Source organism: Rhipicephalus microplus, unplaced genomic scaffold, assembly GCF_043290135.1.
Source record: "Rhipicephalus microplus isolate Deutch F79 unplaced genomic scaffold, USDA_Rmic scaffold_13, whole genome shotgun sequence".
In the NCBI taxonomy this organism is placed as follows: domain Eukaryota; kingdom Metazoa; phylum Arthropoda; class Arachnida; order Ixodida; family Ixodidae; genus Rhipicephalus; species Rhipicephalus microplus.
In genome coordinates this window covers 28,083,683-28,101,822 of record NW_027464586.1, presented here as the reverse complement: position 1 = coordinate 28,101,822, position 18,140 = coordinate 28,083,683, and the positions used below count along the sequence as shown (strand labels likewise).

General features: G+C 45.8%; 1 protein-coding gene across 4 annotated transcripts in view; it reads right to left on the bottom strand.

Moving 5' to 3' along the window:
• LOC119165924 (ATP-binding cassette sub-family C member 2) overlaps nucleotides 1-18,140 on the bottom strand; it is a 1,429,043-nt gene that overhangs the window by 562,720 nt on the left and 848,183 nt on the right. For all 4 annotated transcript variants that reach the window (XM_075882663.1, XM_075882666.1, XM_075882665.1 and 1 more), the window contains one exon: nucleotides 9,227-9,434. In XM_075882663.1, the coding sequence (XP_075738778.1) occupies nucleotides 9,227-9,434 (208 nt within the window). The remainder of the gene's footprint in view (nucleotides 1-9,226; nucleotides 9,435-18,140) is intronic.

Here is an 18,140-nt window from a genome sequence, read left to right as displayed (position 1 = left end):
TCAAAAAATACAGAAACCATCTAAATGGTGAAATAAGGCGCGCTAAATTCAGGTATTATGAGAATTTATTTAGTAGAATAAGTGATAATCCGAGCAAAATTTGGGGCGAGGTTAGAAATCTTTCTGGTCAAATAAAACAAAGCCACATTCCTAGGGTTTCGGAAAACTCTAGTGGCCTTGGTAACCGAGAGGTGGCAACGGCAATGAATAACTACTTCATAAAAAGTTGTGATTTCGATGATGCGGGGTATGACGAGGATACACAACTGCCTGTGAATGACTGTCGCTTATTTAACTCTATAGTTCTGCACACTATCTCATGTCATGAAACCGAAGAATTAATAACAAAGATAAAAAACCATTGTGCAGCAGGTTACGATGATATTAAAGCTATACCAATAAAATACGTCGCTGATGTTATATCACCTGCATTGTCACATATTATTAATTTAACTCTTGTTACCGGCGTATTTCCCGATGAATTAAAAATAGCTCGCGTATGTCCGGTTTTCAAGGGTGGTAATGACCAAGAGATTGGAAACTACCGACCGATATCAGTACTTCCGATTCTGTCAAAAGTTTTTGAAAGCGCTATTAATATTAGATTACAAAAATCTTTTGCGAAGTACAATGTAATAAGTGATGCCCAATTTGGCTTTCAAAAATGTAAATCCACCGAGCTTGCATTACTCAATATTAAAAACGAGATACTAACCAATTTTGAGAAAAAGCTATATACTCTTGGTCTTTTTGTTTACTTCCGCAAAGCATTCGACACCGTGCACCACAGTGTTCTTTTAGAAAAACTTAATAACTACGGTGTCCGTGGCGTTGCCAATAGGTTAATTCAAAATTACTTAACAGACCGCTATCAGTATGTCGCTATTAATCAAGAGACATCTCCCCGTGCGAGGGTCAACAAAGGTGTCCTACAAGGATCGATACTTGGTCCTCTGTTGTTTATAGTTTATGTAAATAAATTGTGTAGCATTCCGGATTCTCCTAAGTTAATCATGTAGGCTGACGACACCAATATACTTTTTGCTGGTTCATCGATCTCTCAACTTGAAAAGTCTGTAAACACATATCTAAATAAGTTGTCTTCCTGGATTAAACTAAACAAGTTGCGGCTAAACGCGAGTAAAACTAAATATATATTGTTTGCACCCAATAATAAGCCACGAAATATAAGTTTAAGTGTCTCCTTTGAGGGTCAGACTTAAGAACAAGTCAAGGTACAGAAATTCTTGGGTGTGTGGTTCCAGGAAGGCCTTTCCTAGAATGAACATATAAATAAGTTGGCATCAGATCTAAGTAGAAGCGTTAGATGTATGTACAAACTATGTCCGTTATTACCACTTTGGCTAAAGAAAGCGTTATAATATACACTGATATATTCCAGGCTAAGTTAGTGTGTCTTATGTTGGGGAACAACGACGGCTCAAAACTATAAAACATTACTTACACTACAAAAGAAGGTACTAAGACTATTCGAGAGATATTACGGTATTCCACAAGGTCTTAGCGCACGTCCGTTATTCCCTAAATATCTCATATTACAAGCAAACCAAATATATTATTATAAGTTATTATTGTATATCCAAAATAATAAACTATACCCCATGTACGATTCTTCTCGATGTGCTCAGTACTATCTCCGTACACATAGTATAAGAACACCGAAAACTAGAACAACCTATGGTCAACAACATATTGATTATCAAATACCGAGTCTCCTCAACAAACTGGGTGACGTACTTGACCTAAATAAGAAAACTTCCAAAAATAAGTTCAAGGAATTTCTCCTTTATAATTGTATTGAATACACTTAATACAGAAATTTGGATTATTTATTACTTTCTGGGTCCCAATTGCTTTGAGTACACTATTTGTGTCCTTTTGTTGTTGTTTTTTTTTGCTCATTGTTTGTTCAAGGTGCTTAGGAATGTATGTGTCTCCAGATGCTTTCCTTACCTCACCTATTGTATATATTACGATGTTTATTAGGTATTTCATTACTATTTACTGTCCTGTTCTTTCTTTATATTTGTGATGGTTACATGTGTGATCAGAATTTGCAAATTGTATCTGTATATAATGATGTTCTCTAATTGCGGCTAAGTTGTGTATGACATGTTATTTTTAGTTTTTATTTTATTTTATTTTGCCAGACTGTATTCCGGAGCAAAAGCCGTCGTCAGGCTATGTAGCCTTTTGCTTTTGCTTCGTTTTTTCTGTTGCACGTACAGAAAATAAATCTCAAATTGACAAAAAAAATTGAAGTTCTCTGTCTTTCATTGCCTATTGGCAGTGATTGGCATGCTCCAGTATAAAACGCTGGTTTATCACCACGTGCTTTGCACCTCCGCAGGTTTTTCTCGTATGCAACGCCGCGATGACCGCCAGCGTCAAAGCCACCGCTAGTGTAAGCGTTAGCGTCCGATGCTTTGCATGTACACATAATTCCCTTTAGCTGAAATGACGTAAGTATTCTTTATTTCCATTCTTCCCACTTTTACGGGCACAGAAAATGATACTTCGGTCAGAAGCAGGGACGCCGACGTCGACACCAGAATTTCAGCGGAACGAGCTCTTCAATATGCTATCGCGCACAGGACTGGGTGTCGGACAGGACATTCGCATATGCGTCCGGACGAGAACTGATGAAGAAGACTGGTTGCAACATAATTTTGAAATAAAAGCAGTAACTATACTGTATTTATTTGCAAGAAAGTGTAATTGAATTACCCCGAATGGTACAGGTTTAGTAGAGCAATAGAATATATTGATAGGAAGTGACACTACCAGGAAAAACGAGGGAAGCGCAGGTAAAGAAGCAACCTTGACCATGTCATCCTTTTTGGACGTACGTCCAAAAATGATGGACGTACGTTTGAGGAGCACAACACTTACCTAGACCTCGTACTCAACTGCATTGAAAAAGCTGGCCTTGTATTGTTGCTGGCCTTGTAAAAAAGTGCCACTTTGGCGAAAGACAGACATTGGTGTTGGGACATCTCGTCGACAAAGATGGCATCCAAACTGACGCACAAAAGACAGCGGCCGTTGAATCGTTTGAGCGTCCTAAATCCGTGAAACAACTGCGTAGCTTCATCGGGCTTTGCTCGTATTTCCCCCGGTTCGTACCCAGGTTTGCGGATGTCCTTTCCCCCCTGACGAGCCTTCTACGCAAGAACAGCCCGTTTTAGTGAACCTCCGCGTGTGATGCCGCTTTTCACCAGCTGAAGTGCTTCACCCGCTGAAATTCCCAGCCAATGCTTCGTCACTTCAATCCTTTGTCGCCCACGGAAATTCACACAGAAGCAAGTGGTATCGGTATCGGTGCCGTTCTCGTTGACCGTTCTGGCAAGCAGGAACACGTTGTGGCGTACGCAATTTGTTCTTTAACCAAGCCTAAACGCACCTACACAGTGACTGAACAAGATTGCCTAGCGGTAGTCTTTGCCGTGCAATGGTTTCGCTCATACATCTATGGTAGCCCGTTCACTATCGTCACAGATCACCATTCCCTGTATTGGCTGGTTGACCTTCATGACCCATCCGGCCGCCTCACATTATGGGCCATTTATTTGCAAGAATATGTCTTCACCATTTAATACAAGACTGACCGTCTACACGCTGACGCGGTTTGCCTCTCCATGATGCCGCTACCGACGACAGATTGTGAAGCCGATAACTTTGACCACCTTATCGCTTCTCTGTCGTCTGACTTTCCCGATGCCGTGACTTTCGCCGCTGAGTAGCGTAATGACCAAAGCTTGAAAGCTCTCTTCCCTGGAGTGAGAAAGCCATTAGGCGAAGGCCGATTCTGAATCCGAAATGGTCTTCTTTACCAAAGAAACTTGTCCAAGATGAGCGCCCACTTTTGCTGGTTGTTCCTGCGTCCCTCCAAACGTCTGTTCTGTGTCTAAAGCGCGAGACAGACGAGCGATTTTCCGTGTGATGCCGCGTGCAGTGTCGAACGGTGCGGAGTGCCGCATGCGACGTTTTGGGACACACGGGTGCAAAGGAACTATCAGCGACTTGCTCCACTCCCATGCGATGCCTCAGTATGCGTGGTCGGACGACTTTGTATCCTTGTATTGAAGCTCAAAACAAACAACATTGCACAGCCGCACTTCGTTCCCCCCAAAAATATAATGAATAAAATGTCTTCGTTAACGACAAGCCCGTCGCAACAGCGGTAATAGCTGATTATTCACGACTTCTACAGGTATGCTTAGCATGGCAGGCGCCGCCCGTCACCTACGCCGTTCTCACGCAAGCTCGCCATCGAGTGCTTGTTTTTGACAACACTATTAAGCTCTGCACTCGTACGTATTGCGTTGGCATATGCTATTACTTTCTCGATGACATCAGAAAGGTGGAAGCAAAGCGAGCCAGCGCAGAAACGCTGGTCGCCGTGTTTACCTGCCAAATGACCTTGCATCGCTGCTCACAATCTCCGGTTTCGCTAATGGTTTTGAAACGGACGTTGTCGTGCAGGAATGGCACACTCAAGACATCAATTTATTCAATCCGGAATAATATCACGTCACCAGGGAAATGTACACGATGTTTGTCACCGCAGTCGGCAATCCCCGCTCGCACCGCTCCGTCGACTCGCTTGAACTGGCCTGGATCACGGGTGATGGGAGCGGCTACTGGAAGATGACAGTAATAGTGGCGCGACTTCACTCGTCTGCTCGCGTTCTGATTGGCTGCTCCAACGCGGTGGTGCGATACAACGACGAAAATATCTTGCCGGTTTGATGCTCGCCTCACCGGCTATGCGGCGGTGCGATGCGATGATACGTCACGAAACGTCACCACTCCCACTGTCACATCGTCGCACCGCACGCCGCATCGCACAGAAAATCGCACGTCTGTCTCGCGCTTTACGCATGATGACCCCACTTCTGGCCATCTAGAAACCACATGAACACTTAGTTGCACAAAAGAGTGGTTCTATTGGCTGAAAATGAGCAAGACAATTCAAAAATACTTGGCCATCTGTACGCAGTGTTAGAGCCAGGAGCGGCCCACCTCGGGTCCAGTTGGTCACCTGCAACCCGTAAACGCTCCTGGTTCCCCTTTTGAAAAGGTTGGCGTTGATCTGATGGGACCTTTCTACGCTTCTCAAAACGTAATCAGTGGATAATTTTAAGCACCGACTACCTGACGCGGTACTGCGAGATGGCTGCCTTATCCTACACCAAGGCAGTCCAAGTTTCAGAGTTCCTGTTGCATTCAGTCATCTTCCGATACGAGCCACCTCGCATAATAATGAGCGACAGTGGACGACAATTTACCACTGAGATTGTCGAATCATTACTTCGTTTGTGTGCCTCCAAGTTACGACACTCAACTGCGTATCATCTACAAACTAGCGGCCTCACCGAGTGCACAAACTGAATGTTCATCAACATGTTAATCTACGTCGCCTCCAACCACAAAAACTGGGATGAAGTATTACCATTCGTCAAGTACGTCTTCAACACGGCGAAAAACGAAACGACAGGTTAAACCCCTTTCTATCTGCTCTACGCTCGCTCACCTCGACATACGCCGGATGTCATCTTTCCTTTTGTCTTCCATGATGATTTAATGATTGCGGATACTGTGTCATGCGGAAAAGACACATCGACTTGCCTGCTTACATACACTGGCAGCGCAAGAGTCCTCCGAAACTCGCTACGACAGTCAACACAGGCATGTAACCTATGGCCCGGTGATCTAGTGTGAGTGTGGACCCCAATACGCAGACGTAGCTTGAGCCAAAAGCTACTGGCACACTACGCCGGTCTGTTCGTGATACCCCATCGTCTGAGCGAGGTCAACTATGAAATTGCACGTGTCACTACTAGTGACCGATGTTCATGCAAGACAGAGGTGACGAATGTTGCCCGCCTGAAGCCGTTTACACGAGGAATACAAAAATGACTCGCCCAGAGGGCTTCGTCTGACACCGGAGGAATGATACGAAGTGTCACTACCAGGAAAAACATGGGAAACGCAGGTAGAGAAGGAAGACGACGTTGTTTCTACTGCGATCCCCCAGAGTGGGTACGAACGAGCCTTGGCTGTGGAATCATCATCATCATTATACTGTGGTCGCAGACTGAGTGTTCATTAAATACCCCCCCAAGTTACCTTACCTTACGTAACAATACTATGAAATTACAAAAAATACTTCCATTCACACGCAGGGAACCTTCACGGGAGGCGAAGCAGCAGCGGCACACACTACGTTGACCCGGTCGAAATGGGCGTCGACGCGGGTGCTGGAAGAGTGGTTCGAAGGAAACCTCAGTGTAGCGTTTACTCAAGTAAACACGTCGCCATTCATGACCGTACTTGATTCGCTAACCCTCGCAATGCCGGCAACGACTGGGTTAGGTGTAATCGCACTGGCGGACGTTTCAGCGGGCGAAAAAGCGTTGTCTTACGGCGTCCTCTCAGTAGACATCAGGCTCTGCCCAGGCGGCGCTGTGAAAAATGCTACCACCAGCGTCCTTATCGCCGCGCCGGCCATAAATTGGTAGTGCACAGAGAGCCGTCCGCAAGCGAACGTGAATAGGCCCTCCTCTTTTGTTGGTTTCTAGGCGGGGTTTGCTTACAATCAGGGTTCTGACAAGCTTCTTCCTTCAAGTTAACCTCGACTCATAAAAGTAAGAAGCTCATCAAAATGAAATGCGGGTACAAGGCAAAAAACGTTTTATATATTTCGGCTTGTTGCAACTGGCAATTTAAGTGCAAGCGAGCATCGCATGGCACCGAGTTGGATGCAAGCACTTGATTGTGCGTTCTGTACACTGTGAATCAGGTCGTTGTTAACAGCTGGCTGTATAACTAGGAAGCTATATATAGACAAAAATGTCCTGTTTGTGACTATATCCAGCACTTTTAGCAAGACCTGAATAACAGTGAAACGCTTAAATGCATTAAACTTCGGCATATATGTGATGCCAATACAATGAACTGCATACACGAGCAATCACTGCGAGCAGTGGTATGAAGCTCGCCTGTCCGGCATGAATGGCCCTGCTGATTTTCGCTTTGCAGTAGCATTCTCCGTAGATTTCTCGCTTTCTGAGCATTGAACTGTTTTAATACACAGGCTTGAATGCTCTGATGACGGTTGTATTCTGTATATACTGCAAATGAGGATACATGCTTGTCAACTTTTTCAGTGTACAACGAGAGGCAAAACCGATGCCTCCGAGGTAGCGCCGGTAACCGTGGAGACCAACGGCAAGACACCTGTATATGGTCACGATCATTTTGCGATTTACTTGTATGACGCACTTTTTCGTATTTTCTTTTTAAAGCAGAGACCTATAGAGCTTTCAAAGCCCTACATGCGAAATTCTCTGTAGTGGCGACAACTTCAGATTACCGGTGGTCATGGAGTGTGTGGTGTTTATCGCGGGCGGCACCTGGCTACTTTTGCACGTCGCGCATCGCCGTAAGAGGGTCTGCTAAGCTTCACAATCAAAGTTACCACGAGTCAAGGCTACTCAAAACAATAACAGGAGACCTAGATCATCGCACTAACTCAAGTGAACGGCTGTGGAGAACGCAAGTAGTACGTTAGTTTTAAACGTTCGCAATGGCCTCTATTTAGCGATATCACCATTCTGCTTTGCGACAGCTGCGGAAATCAATAATACTGAAGTCATTTACGTCAGTGGCAATTCACAACGTAACAGTAGCACAGGCTGCTGTCTTTTTTTTCGTAGAGCACGGAGCTTTTGCGTCCGCTCTTGTTTTCGCCGTCGTTCAGGCGAGTGAACCAGCAAGCACTTCACGGAGGTTTCGTGAGGCTTCCGACAAGCGAAGAGAAATTTGTAGCTCTTTTTCTGAGTGTTCATTGCGTAAATAGATCTAATAATTAGCTTAATTGTTGTTTCGTACGCTGTAGTTGCATCTGGCGGCACAGCAAACGGTGCAAGAAAGTCGGAAGTTCCACTGCTCAAAACTGTGTCAACAGATGGCAGCATGGCACTGCGTGACCGCAAAACTCCAGAGTCTGACGTCTATCGCAGATAAGCGAGCCAAAAGAGTTACCACTCGATATGCGCTCGAGCGTTGCGAGCAGTAGAGGGGGTGAAGTGGGAGAGAGTTGACGCACACATGTTTCAAAGTGTAGGTGATGTGCACGTAAGGATTATTGCGCGTGAACCGATGAGTCGGAGGTGTAGCGAGCGGCGGTCACGGTGGCGGAGCAAGCGCGTGGCAGGTGAGCGAGAGTGGGACGTCTGCAGACACGGTGAGGAGAGCGTGTCGTCTTTCGCGCGAAGTGAGTGTTACAGAGTCCCGTAAAAGAGCTGCTTCGCATCTAAAAAATATAATTTATAACAGGTGGTCGATCATTTGTAACGCGGTACGTACAACTTTATGGCTCAGTCTTGCACAAGTTGCTGCAACACGGAAAAAATTTAAATATGTTTTTTAATAATTAGGCGTGGTGATCAATGGCACCTGAAACATGTTTTTCGAGAACCATTGCGGCTTTGACTTGAAATCAAATTGTTTTCGTAACGTTTCATTCAAACTGTTGTGCTCGCAGCATTGATCTGGATGCTCTCGCGATGTTTTGGTGACGGCTTCGATGCTGGCCGTGGCATGCTGCATTTCGCGCATATGCGGACGAAAACGCTCGCGCGGAAATTGAAGCTTTAAACCAATCATGATGACAGTGTATGTTTATCACGTTCAAACCACACGCACAAAGAAGTTAAGCAAACGCTACGCAATTGCACAAGAAAAAGACGCTACATTTCTGACTTATTTTACTGGCACTCGTTCGTTTGTGTGGTGCATAACTGTGATGGCTCGCCCTGGCAGGAATACACCTGCGAACGTTGCATATAGCACGCACAATTATCGCACCCTATCGTGCACTTTGTTCCGATTGAACAAACATCTGTGCTCCAACGAGACTGCCGAGGACACGTTAGCCATTAAGCTTCCCAGTAGGCCCCCGTGTATACTCTGCCTGCCGAACAAGCCCACAATATGTGTGCAAATATCGGGCTCCTAAAACGACATCAATGCGCGCCAAAACGTTTGTCTCAGAGCTGATGAATGGCATCCCTTCTGATTGATTTCCATGAATTCAATTCTCGCAATACGTACACAATATGCCAAAGTTTTGCACATCCATGTTTGTTTTCAAAATATGCTGTAAATATATGCAGTACCTTGGCTAAGGTTTACTCACCTGCCGCTAAGGACAGACAAACTAGTCCATAGATCCAGCGAGAATCGTACGGGTTCGCCGCATTGTTTGGTCCATTCGCGTCCGTCCATTCCCTTATCCACACCAGTTGCCAGGATGTGGTGACAGCGCTCACGGCGAAGCACAGTACTCCCGGCCACAGACGCCAACCGCACATTTTCAGTGAAGTCATCAGCACATCCACGGCACTCTGAAAGTAGGTGAAGTGTGGGGCAAAGCATTGGCATTGTTCTAGAAATAGAGCGGCAGCTAATAAATAGCGGCTTACTTGCATATTCGCATAAATATTAATACAAATATTTGCGCCTTGTATATATTTCATTACTGTTTGGTTGGAGAAATGACGTACACGTTGCGTTCTAACGCGGCTGTGAAAATGCTGTGGCATGATCACAATCACAGGCGTTGCATTAAAGTGCGACGTCAAAAATGTACGAAAAAGGAAGGAAGGAGAGGATGGATGAAAAATGCATGGCTTGTGAGCGGAACGCGACGTTTCGACTTGTGTACTTTTATTTTTCAAGGCTGAAAACTTAGCGCTCCTGTTGTATGCTTCGTACAATCTCCTCTCATCCGAAGAGAGGAGAAAGAGAGGGGGAAAGAAGACAATGAGAAGTCACTGTGGCGAATCGGCCTTGTCAGTAAAAATAAATATTTCAAGAAAAGACTTCTGGGAGGAGTTGTACACTTTTTTTTGAATCACAGTCCTCGGAAGAAAATATATCTTAACAATGATTTGAACTTCTTGAACAAAAAACTCAGCAATTATCCATTTCCGTACGAGCCCCATTTCACGAACCCGAGTCCCCTTTGAAACTTTTGTGCCTCATTGATGGAGTACTGGTCTTGCGAGCAAGGTATGACTATGTCTTTTCTGTTCTTTGGGACAGAAACATTGTCTGAAGAGTGAAGCTATGACTGCTCACGCCATTATCTGGATAAATACAATGTTGTTACGGTGCATCACAGACATGAGCAAGCATGGTACTTTCAGAAGATGATAAAGACGACTGCGTGTTAAGCGCTTACGCGAGACCCTACTGAGCCATCTTGCTTGGCTGCCGATTCTGTGGCAGTTATTGAACAAACCTATATCTTACCCCATCATCTTCGGTGCAGGTGCGGGGTATAGGTTTATTCGGGAGAGGTTTCATCGGGAGAAACTGGAAGTCCTGTGACTCTTAATGCCGGTTCCCTCTAGCGCCAAGTATGCCCTGCCAGCGCGGTGCCCTAGACCAGTGGCAATCGCCGTCCAAGGGAGAGCTGGTAGAACTACGTGGTAAGCTTCGCCAGAGAGGCATAGCGGCCTCCGAAAAGCATGGCGGCTTTTCCGAATGATGCTGTCGACCACCTGGAATATATCAAGCGGCCGCCATGTGCCCGGTAGCTTGAAGGTTTTGAAGAGATGCCTAAATTTACTTTGGCCTTATCTTTTTAGTTTCAACAACACAGCACTCGAATCAATTCAGCACCATTTTTGGAGCCGTAATCAATTTATTATTGTTGTAGACTTACAAAGCTTCCCAAATCTTGGAGGTCACATAATAGACGTTGTTAGTTGTTTCTGAGCTTCAACAGCTGGTGCCACATCTCCGGGCGCCAGTTTTGGGACACGTTTCGTTTCACGCTGCACTTTTGTGAATACAGGAGATGCTAAAAAGCTCTATGGAGTGCTGGAACCAAGCCTTAGAAAACACGACTTCCTCATGTATAGGGTGAAGGAGATTCGCCTGCTGGAATATGAGCTGAACAGATTTGTCTTCCGCGATCTCCGACGCCAGCGTACAAGAGCTGCTCCGCATCTTGAACTATAATTTATTACAGGTATTCGATGAATTGTAAAGTGGTACGTCAAACTTTGTGGCCCAGTCTTGCGCGACGCCACCGAGGGGCTCGTCGTACGCAAACTCCTGATGCTGTATAGCCCTCGCCAAGCAGAGGCCCTTCCTCGGACTCCTTCGAAATTGTTGACCGTGTCCCTGAAGCTTCCCATCTGGTCTTTACTCTTGTCGCTCCTGTGCGATGAGTGCTTTCTTTTCTTTGTAATATCCCCCTTATCCCGTATTCTACGAGAAACTTCGCCATGTCACCTATACACATATGCAAGTTAGGTGCCTTTTTTTTTTCTTCTGCATGAACCCGCATTCATTCATTGCAGCGTGAAAACCACGGAGCAACAATTGCGCAGCTAGAAGTTTCGCGTGGCAGACGTAGGTGACGTGGAGAGCCGAAAGAAACTGACGCGGGTTGCTCCTTCGTCAATGATTGGCTACGTGGCTCTGCGGCAAACGGCGCAAATTGGGTCTCTGACCCATTCTTGGAACGCCAAAGAACGGCAGACATGTTTGAAGGAAAGAGCCACGCACGGCTGCCTGAGAACACCAAATGTCAAACGGTGAGGCATGCTTGCCGCTAGCGTGAACCGGCCTTTAGATTGTACGGCTAATGCCGGTATCTCGCATGAACTGCTTGTCGAGGCGGAAATAATTTGCTGTAAATAGCATGGCGCTGTTGCGACTTATCAACAAAGAACGATAAATGAATTTTTAAGCATTGATTTGAGGGCAAGTGTTCACACCGCTAAGTTATGGCGCATGCGAGTTTACCGCGTACCTATTTTTAAGGAATGGTAAAAGTGTATGGTAGTTTGAGATATTCACAATCGAAGTTGAGGAGAAAAGACGTAAACGGATCATGCAATCTTCTGCAAAGCCCAGCCGCCAGAAAACCCTGACAGTGCCAATAAAGGAAAGAAATAAATGAGTAAGGTGGTAAGTCTCGTCTCCAAGGAAGGGCAGGCAGGTGGGCGCTCGAGCTGCACTGTCGAGGCACTGTGCCCCAGAGCTCCCATTCGTCGTAGAGTCTGTGTTGAGAGGAAGAAGGTTGCAGGTACGCAAAATTGAGTAAGAAACAGTACACCATTAAGGCGAAAATTATCATTTGACGACTTCTTGGTCGTGCCATATCACTTGGCAGCATCGTGAGAGCGTCGATGGCTGCCAGTCATTTCTGAATGTTTGGCCAAGCTTGGTGGGCACCGAGAGCGTTTTTTCGTTTTGCATCCGCAGAAAGGTCAAGGCTTCACGGAACACCTTTATTAACGGAACTGCGTGCTTGCAACACAAAGCAAAGATTTGCACGGCAACACAACAAGAGCTAGAATATATCCTCCAAGAGAACAAACCAGTGACGTGCAACTGGTGCACGTGCGATAACATAGTGACGTCACTACCATTGTGTTTTTCGGTGGTGCTCCTCACGCGCCGTCAGACAGATAAAAACGCAACACTTTCTTTACAACCATATAAAAAATGGCCCTAACTCCAAAGCTCTGGAGGCCACCTTTCCCTGTTGCTTCGTCTCTGAGGAAGTGTATTCTTATTAACGATTAACCCCGCGTCGGATGACCTTCGTTCCACATGAGGGTATGGTTGCACTACAGACAGGAGAGGAAGGGCGACCTCGGATGCGTGTGGCAGGCGTATTTTACGACGTAGAGTCTGGTCGTTGAGCACAGAATGTTGTACGAAACACGCTTGGTTTTCGATAACCACCAATACGTTGTTGGAGACTTCACTCACGTAACTTTAGCTGGCAGCCATTGCACCAATTATCCTCACATCGAACGAACCGACACACAGTCACCAATCACAAAATATTGCCGCTTTGCTCTGCGCGTATCACCTGACTGTTTCACCTTTTCTACTTTCACGGTCATGGCCCTTTCATATGAGGCCGCACCAAAGACAACCGGGTCCACAACTGTCTTCTCAAATACAGTTCAGCCATTGTCTTTTTAGGGAATGTATGCGAAGTTGTGCGATAGCACAACAGAAAGCTATCTATTCTTGGCTGAAGTATTCTTTCACTACATTTTTTGTCCTCTAAGAACTGTTTAGACAGGACCGTCTTAATGGTTTGTACCGCCCGCTCCACTGCCCCGTTGGATTGCAGGTGGTACGAGGTGTTAACGAGTGATTTACACTTAGCGCTTTTAAAAAGCTTTAGAATTTATCAGCACGGAATCGCAGCCCGTTATCTGGTACTAATTCTAAAAGAAGTCCATGCGTGGCAAAAAAAGACCAAACCATTGTCACTGTTATAGTAGCAGTCATCGTGCTAAATACGTTAACTTCTAGCCACTTACTATAAGCATCAACTGCTATTAGGAACGTTTTACCTTCCTTCTTGGCAAAACTACAATGCACCCTTTTCACTGAGTGTTCACACAACATACACGGGCTCAAAGGCGCTAGCTGTGTTGCCAAGTGTGCGCTTTGACAAACGCTGCATTTGCGCATGGTTTCTTTCAATGCATCGTAAATTCCTGGCCACCAAACCATTGACTTTGCAACCATTTTTATATTTGTGATTCCGATGTGTTCTTCGTGCATGATATTCATGACAACTATCTGCAAACAACTTGGAATCGCTACTTTATTTGTTCAAAGAATGCAACCAGAATCGACAGAGAGTTCGAAGCGTCAAACCTAAAATGGTTGTTGTTCTTGGGGGACAGCTTTCGGCCAGCCATGCCACGCACTACAGAAAGCAGTCTATCGCGTGTAACTTTACGCTTCATATCTTTTGCTGTCAGAAGTAGTCCATCCAGAGTGACAAAATGTGTTCAATTTGCTCACAGGTCTAGGGCAAGGGCAGTCTAGATAAAGCATTTGCGTTGCTGATTGGCGTGCCCAGCCTATGTGCAATCTTGTTGTTAGCTAGAAACGCAAACCATCGTGTACTCTAGCTGTTGCTACTGCGCTAGCTTCTCTTTTCGGATCGAAGAGAACGGTGAGAGGTTCATGGCCGGTAAGTAACTTAAAAATTTGACCATACCAGTAGTTATAAAATTGCTTCACGCCAAACACAATGCTCAAAGCTTCTTTTTCTGTTTGGCTGTAGTTACACCCCGCCTGTGAAAGTGATCGTGACTAGAATGCTATTGGCTTATCTGTCCATCCACAACATGCGACAAAACAGCCCTGCCGGACCGTACTCCAACGCGTCACACGTTAGCTGTATTTCTTTCTTGACATTATACAACTCTAGCGCATTTTCGTTAGTAACCATTTCTTTACAGGTTAAAATGCCTCATTCTATAGACGCAACCACTTTAATGCTGCTTCTCGTCACAGCAAGTTATGCAGGGGCTTTAATACCATAGCCAGGTTCGGTAAAAATTTAGAATGGTAATAACCAAGCTCAAAAAGGCCTTCAGCTGTGTCGAGGTGCCCGGTTTTGGCACCTGCTTGATGGCAGCATCTTTATATGTCGTAGGATGCAACCTATTCTGGTCAACTTCATCACCTAGGTATCTGATTAATTCTTGAAACAACTTACACTTATCAGTGTTTACCCGTATACCATGTTCTCTTAGGCGTATGAGCACCTGCTACAACCTGTCTTGGCATTGCTTTCTATATGTGCCTGCGAAGACAACGTCATATAATTAACAGGAAGTTCCTGAGAGGCCATTTAGGATCTGATCCATCACGGCCTGGAACACCCCAGATGCATAGGCCACAACGTATGGCAAGCGCCGGAACCTGAAGAGCTTTAGGTGGGTATTGACAGTTAGCGGGTCTTCTGCTCGCTCGTTCGATTCGAGCGATTATAAGTACGCTTTGGACAAGTCCAGAACCGAAAAGGCAATTCCATCCTGTAAGGTTGCAAAAATCTCCTCTGGCAGAGAGAGCGGTACTGGTCCACCTCAATGGCGGGATTTATCGTGATATGGTAGTCACCACATAGCCGAACCTGCTTGCAATTTTTTTTCGGCACAACCACCATAGGTGTTGCCCATGCCCTGTTCCATACCCAGTAATTGATTTCAGCTTTTTCGAAGTTTGCTCATTCTTGCGCGACGGGTTCGCGTAGTGCATACAACCCTTATCGCGCCTTACAGAATGCAGGTGAAACATTTTCTTTAGCAACAATGCTCGCCTTGAACCCTCTTATTGCTTCGTAGCTCGGCTGAAACACTTTGCAGTTATTGTCAGTCAAGGGAAATTCTTTTGTAAGTGCCTTCCCTTGCAACACTCCATGCCATCGAATTTTGATTTTATTTATCTAGTTATGGCCAAACAACGTAAGCATTCTTGCACTTTTCGCCTCATTAGCAATTACTAGCAGCAAATTAAAGCACTGCTCATGGTATTTCATTTCAACGTCAATGACGCCTTTGGTATCAACTGGTGTGCCGTTACACTTAACAAGCTTAACATCTGCCTGCCTAAAATTTGCATTAGGAAAATACTTCGTGCACTCTGCTTCAGACATAAGAGAAACTGCCAGTTCCGTTTATAGTTTTATGGGTGCCTTTTTCCCATTTAGTTTTGCATTTATTACAATGGCATGATTGCTCGTACAGTTATCGATTTGACAAAGCGTTAGCAATTCAGTGTCTGACAAGTGTTGCTCTTCTAGCTGATGTTCCACTAATATGTGCGCGTAAGACCGACAGTGTTACGGTGTGTGCGATGGGAGAAGAGAAGAACGAAGACGCTGGTGCACGTGCAAGAGGATTCCGCTGTGGCGAGCTTGCAAGAGCGACGTGCTGGGCGTTCAACAAAGTCAGGTTACCGGGCTGGGCGGTAACCTAACTCTGGTTGGCTCATTTGTTTGTATTTGCTTAGTTGGCTGTCTACGTCTGCGTGCTCATTACTTTCCATGTTTTCTTTATACTGGGACGTTAAACCCCAAAAATCAATCAATCAATGTTTTCTTTATAAAGTGTAATTCTAAACCTGCAAACAGCCTTGCCATTTTCTTAAGCACGTTGTCATAAGTGGCTCAATGAAGTCCGTATGAACTAAATATCCGAAGAACCCCTGCACAATGGAGCCCGACGGGGGGCGAGGCCCATTGCTTTGTTGAACTGCTTAAGGAAACATGAATTTGGGTGACCTGAGTAGCATCGTAGAGAAGCTAGGCCTCAGCATAGAGGAAACTGAAAGAGTGAATGTGTGATGAGGAAGCTTGCGTGAAAGAAAACATCATTATTATTTGTGGATTTGAACGTCCCAAAACCACCATATGATTACGAGAGACGCCATAGTGGAGAGCTCCGAAAATTTAGACCACCTAGGGTTCTTCAACGCACACCCAAATCTGAGCACACGGGCCTACAACAATTCCGCCTCCACAGGAAATTGAGAAAGAAAAGAAAACCGTGACGCCGAGCAGGATGCCCGACGCGAGCGGGCAGAGCGCAAAGCGCTCACCCAACGAGAGCAGCAAGAGCGCGATGTGCGTGCTCAAGAGCATGAGGTTGAACTGGCACGTAAAAAGATCGCGCTGGGGGCGACGATTCTGTCGCTTCGCCGGCGTCTTCCGGAATTCGAGGCGCGTTGTTGTAGGCGGAACGACATGGTACTGGTAACTGAGCGTTTCGCGCTATCACTCGTATGCTCTGGGCATACAACGCTTGTTTTCGAAGAGAAACAAGGCAATAATAATCAAGCTTCTAGGATAATTGGAGTGACGCTCACAGGGCAGCTAGCTCCTAAAAATAAGTTGGCCGCACTTATTATACTTCCAGGTGGCTACCAAGAAACCATAAATAGTGTTGAGTCCCTGGAAGTACAGGACAGCGTCGAGAGCAAGGTGGAAAGGAGTGTCTGGCAGGATGCATTCATCTTCAGAGCTTCTCAGAAGCAGAGTACTTTTAGGGAAGAAACACTGTGTTCACGCACATAATCTTACCGCCAAATGTCATACAGAGTATTCTCAGAGAGTTGTCCCAGAGCCATCGGCTGAACCATATGCTACGTTAGCAGATTGTCTTAAGGATAAAGTAAGAAAAGATGGCACTAGTGACAGGTGTTGCTACATGTGCATCAAGGCAGCTGAGTTTCCCTCTGTCTCAAGCGAGGCTAAAGCTTCTTCCACCGGGACGACTCATGCGCTGCTGCATGATCTACCTACGCAATGCTTTGCCTCGCCAACGAGAGGTAATTTGTTTCTAGATCGGTGCGCATAGTTGCAACACCCGCATGCACCAGAAATAAAGCTGAGCTTGCGTCATGCAACTAGAGGGTATTTTAATGGGCTATGCTCCCAATTTTCTACATTCCGAGGCTCGGATGCGTGCCTCTGGTGCGCCTTTCTGCAAGTCAAAGAAATCGCACCCGTAGTTTTGTCGGGGACGCGATTACTTGAATGCCGAGTTCTACTAACCAGTAGCTGTTTTGTATTTGGCCGCACAAAGAAATCAACTTCTTTTCATTAGGCTGTTTTGAAAAAAAAATTGAGAACCATATTATAAGTTGTGCTGGCCGATTGTTTGTGAACGCACTTAGAATGTGCAGTGCACTCTAGGTGCACACGTCAATAGACAAAACATTAGTGAGCCATATATTAAAGATTTTGCTTGGTGCTGAAAAAGGTCTACGCAAGTGGTGGTTGAACTTTACTGTGTCGGTGGAAAGTGCACACATGTGGCCTTTTGTTTATGTTGAGCAACAAACAAAAGGCTTAAACGGGGGCCTGTGTGATGTGTGCGTAAAACCGGCAGTGCTGCTGTGCGTGCGGTTGGACGAGAATTCGGTGTGGTAGAAGAAAAGCACGAAGGCGCTGGCGCACGTGCAAGATGACGCCACCGCGGGGAGCTTGCAAGAGCGGCGCGCGGAAAAAAAAGAGGGACAGATGGTGCTGGGCATTCGACGGAGTCTGGTTAGCGGACTGGGCTCGAGGTTTGACGTCTGGGACGCGGTCAACGCTTTCGTGCAACGAGATTAACGTGGCCGCTGACGTCCCCTGTCTGTCACGTTCCTCTTTACCATGACTCCAAGTTCTTTGGTAGCCTCAGCAAGAGACCAGTGTCCTCTCCAAGCTAGCCGGGAGCTATCGTATCGTTCCCACGTCATCGCATCGCCCAAACTGCTCGACTCCT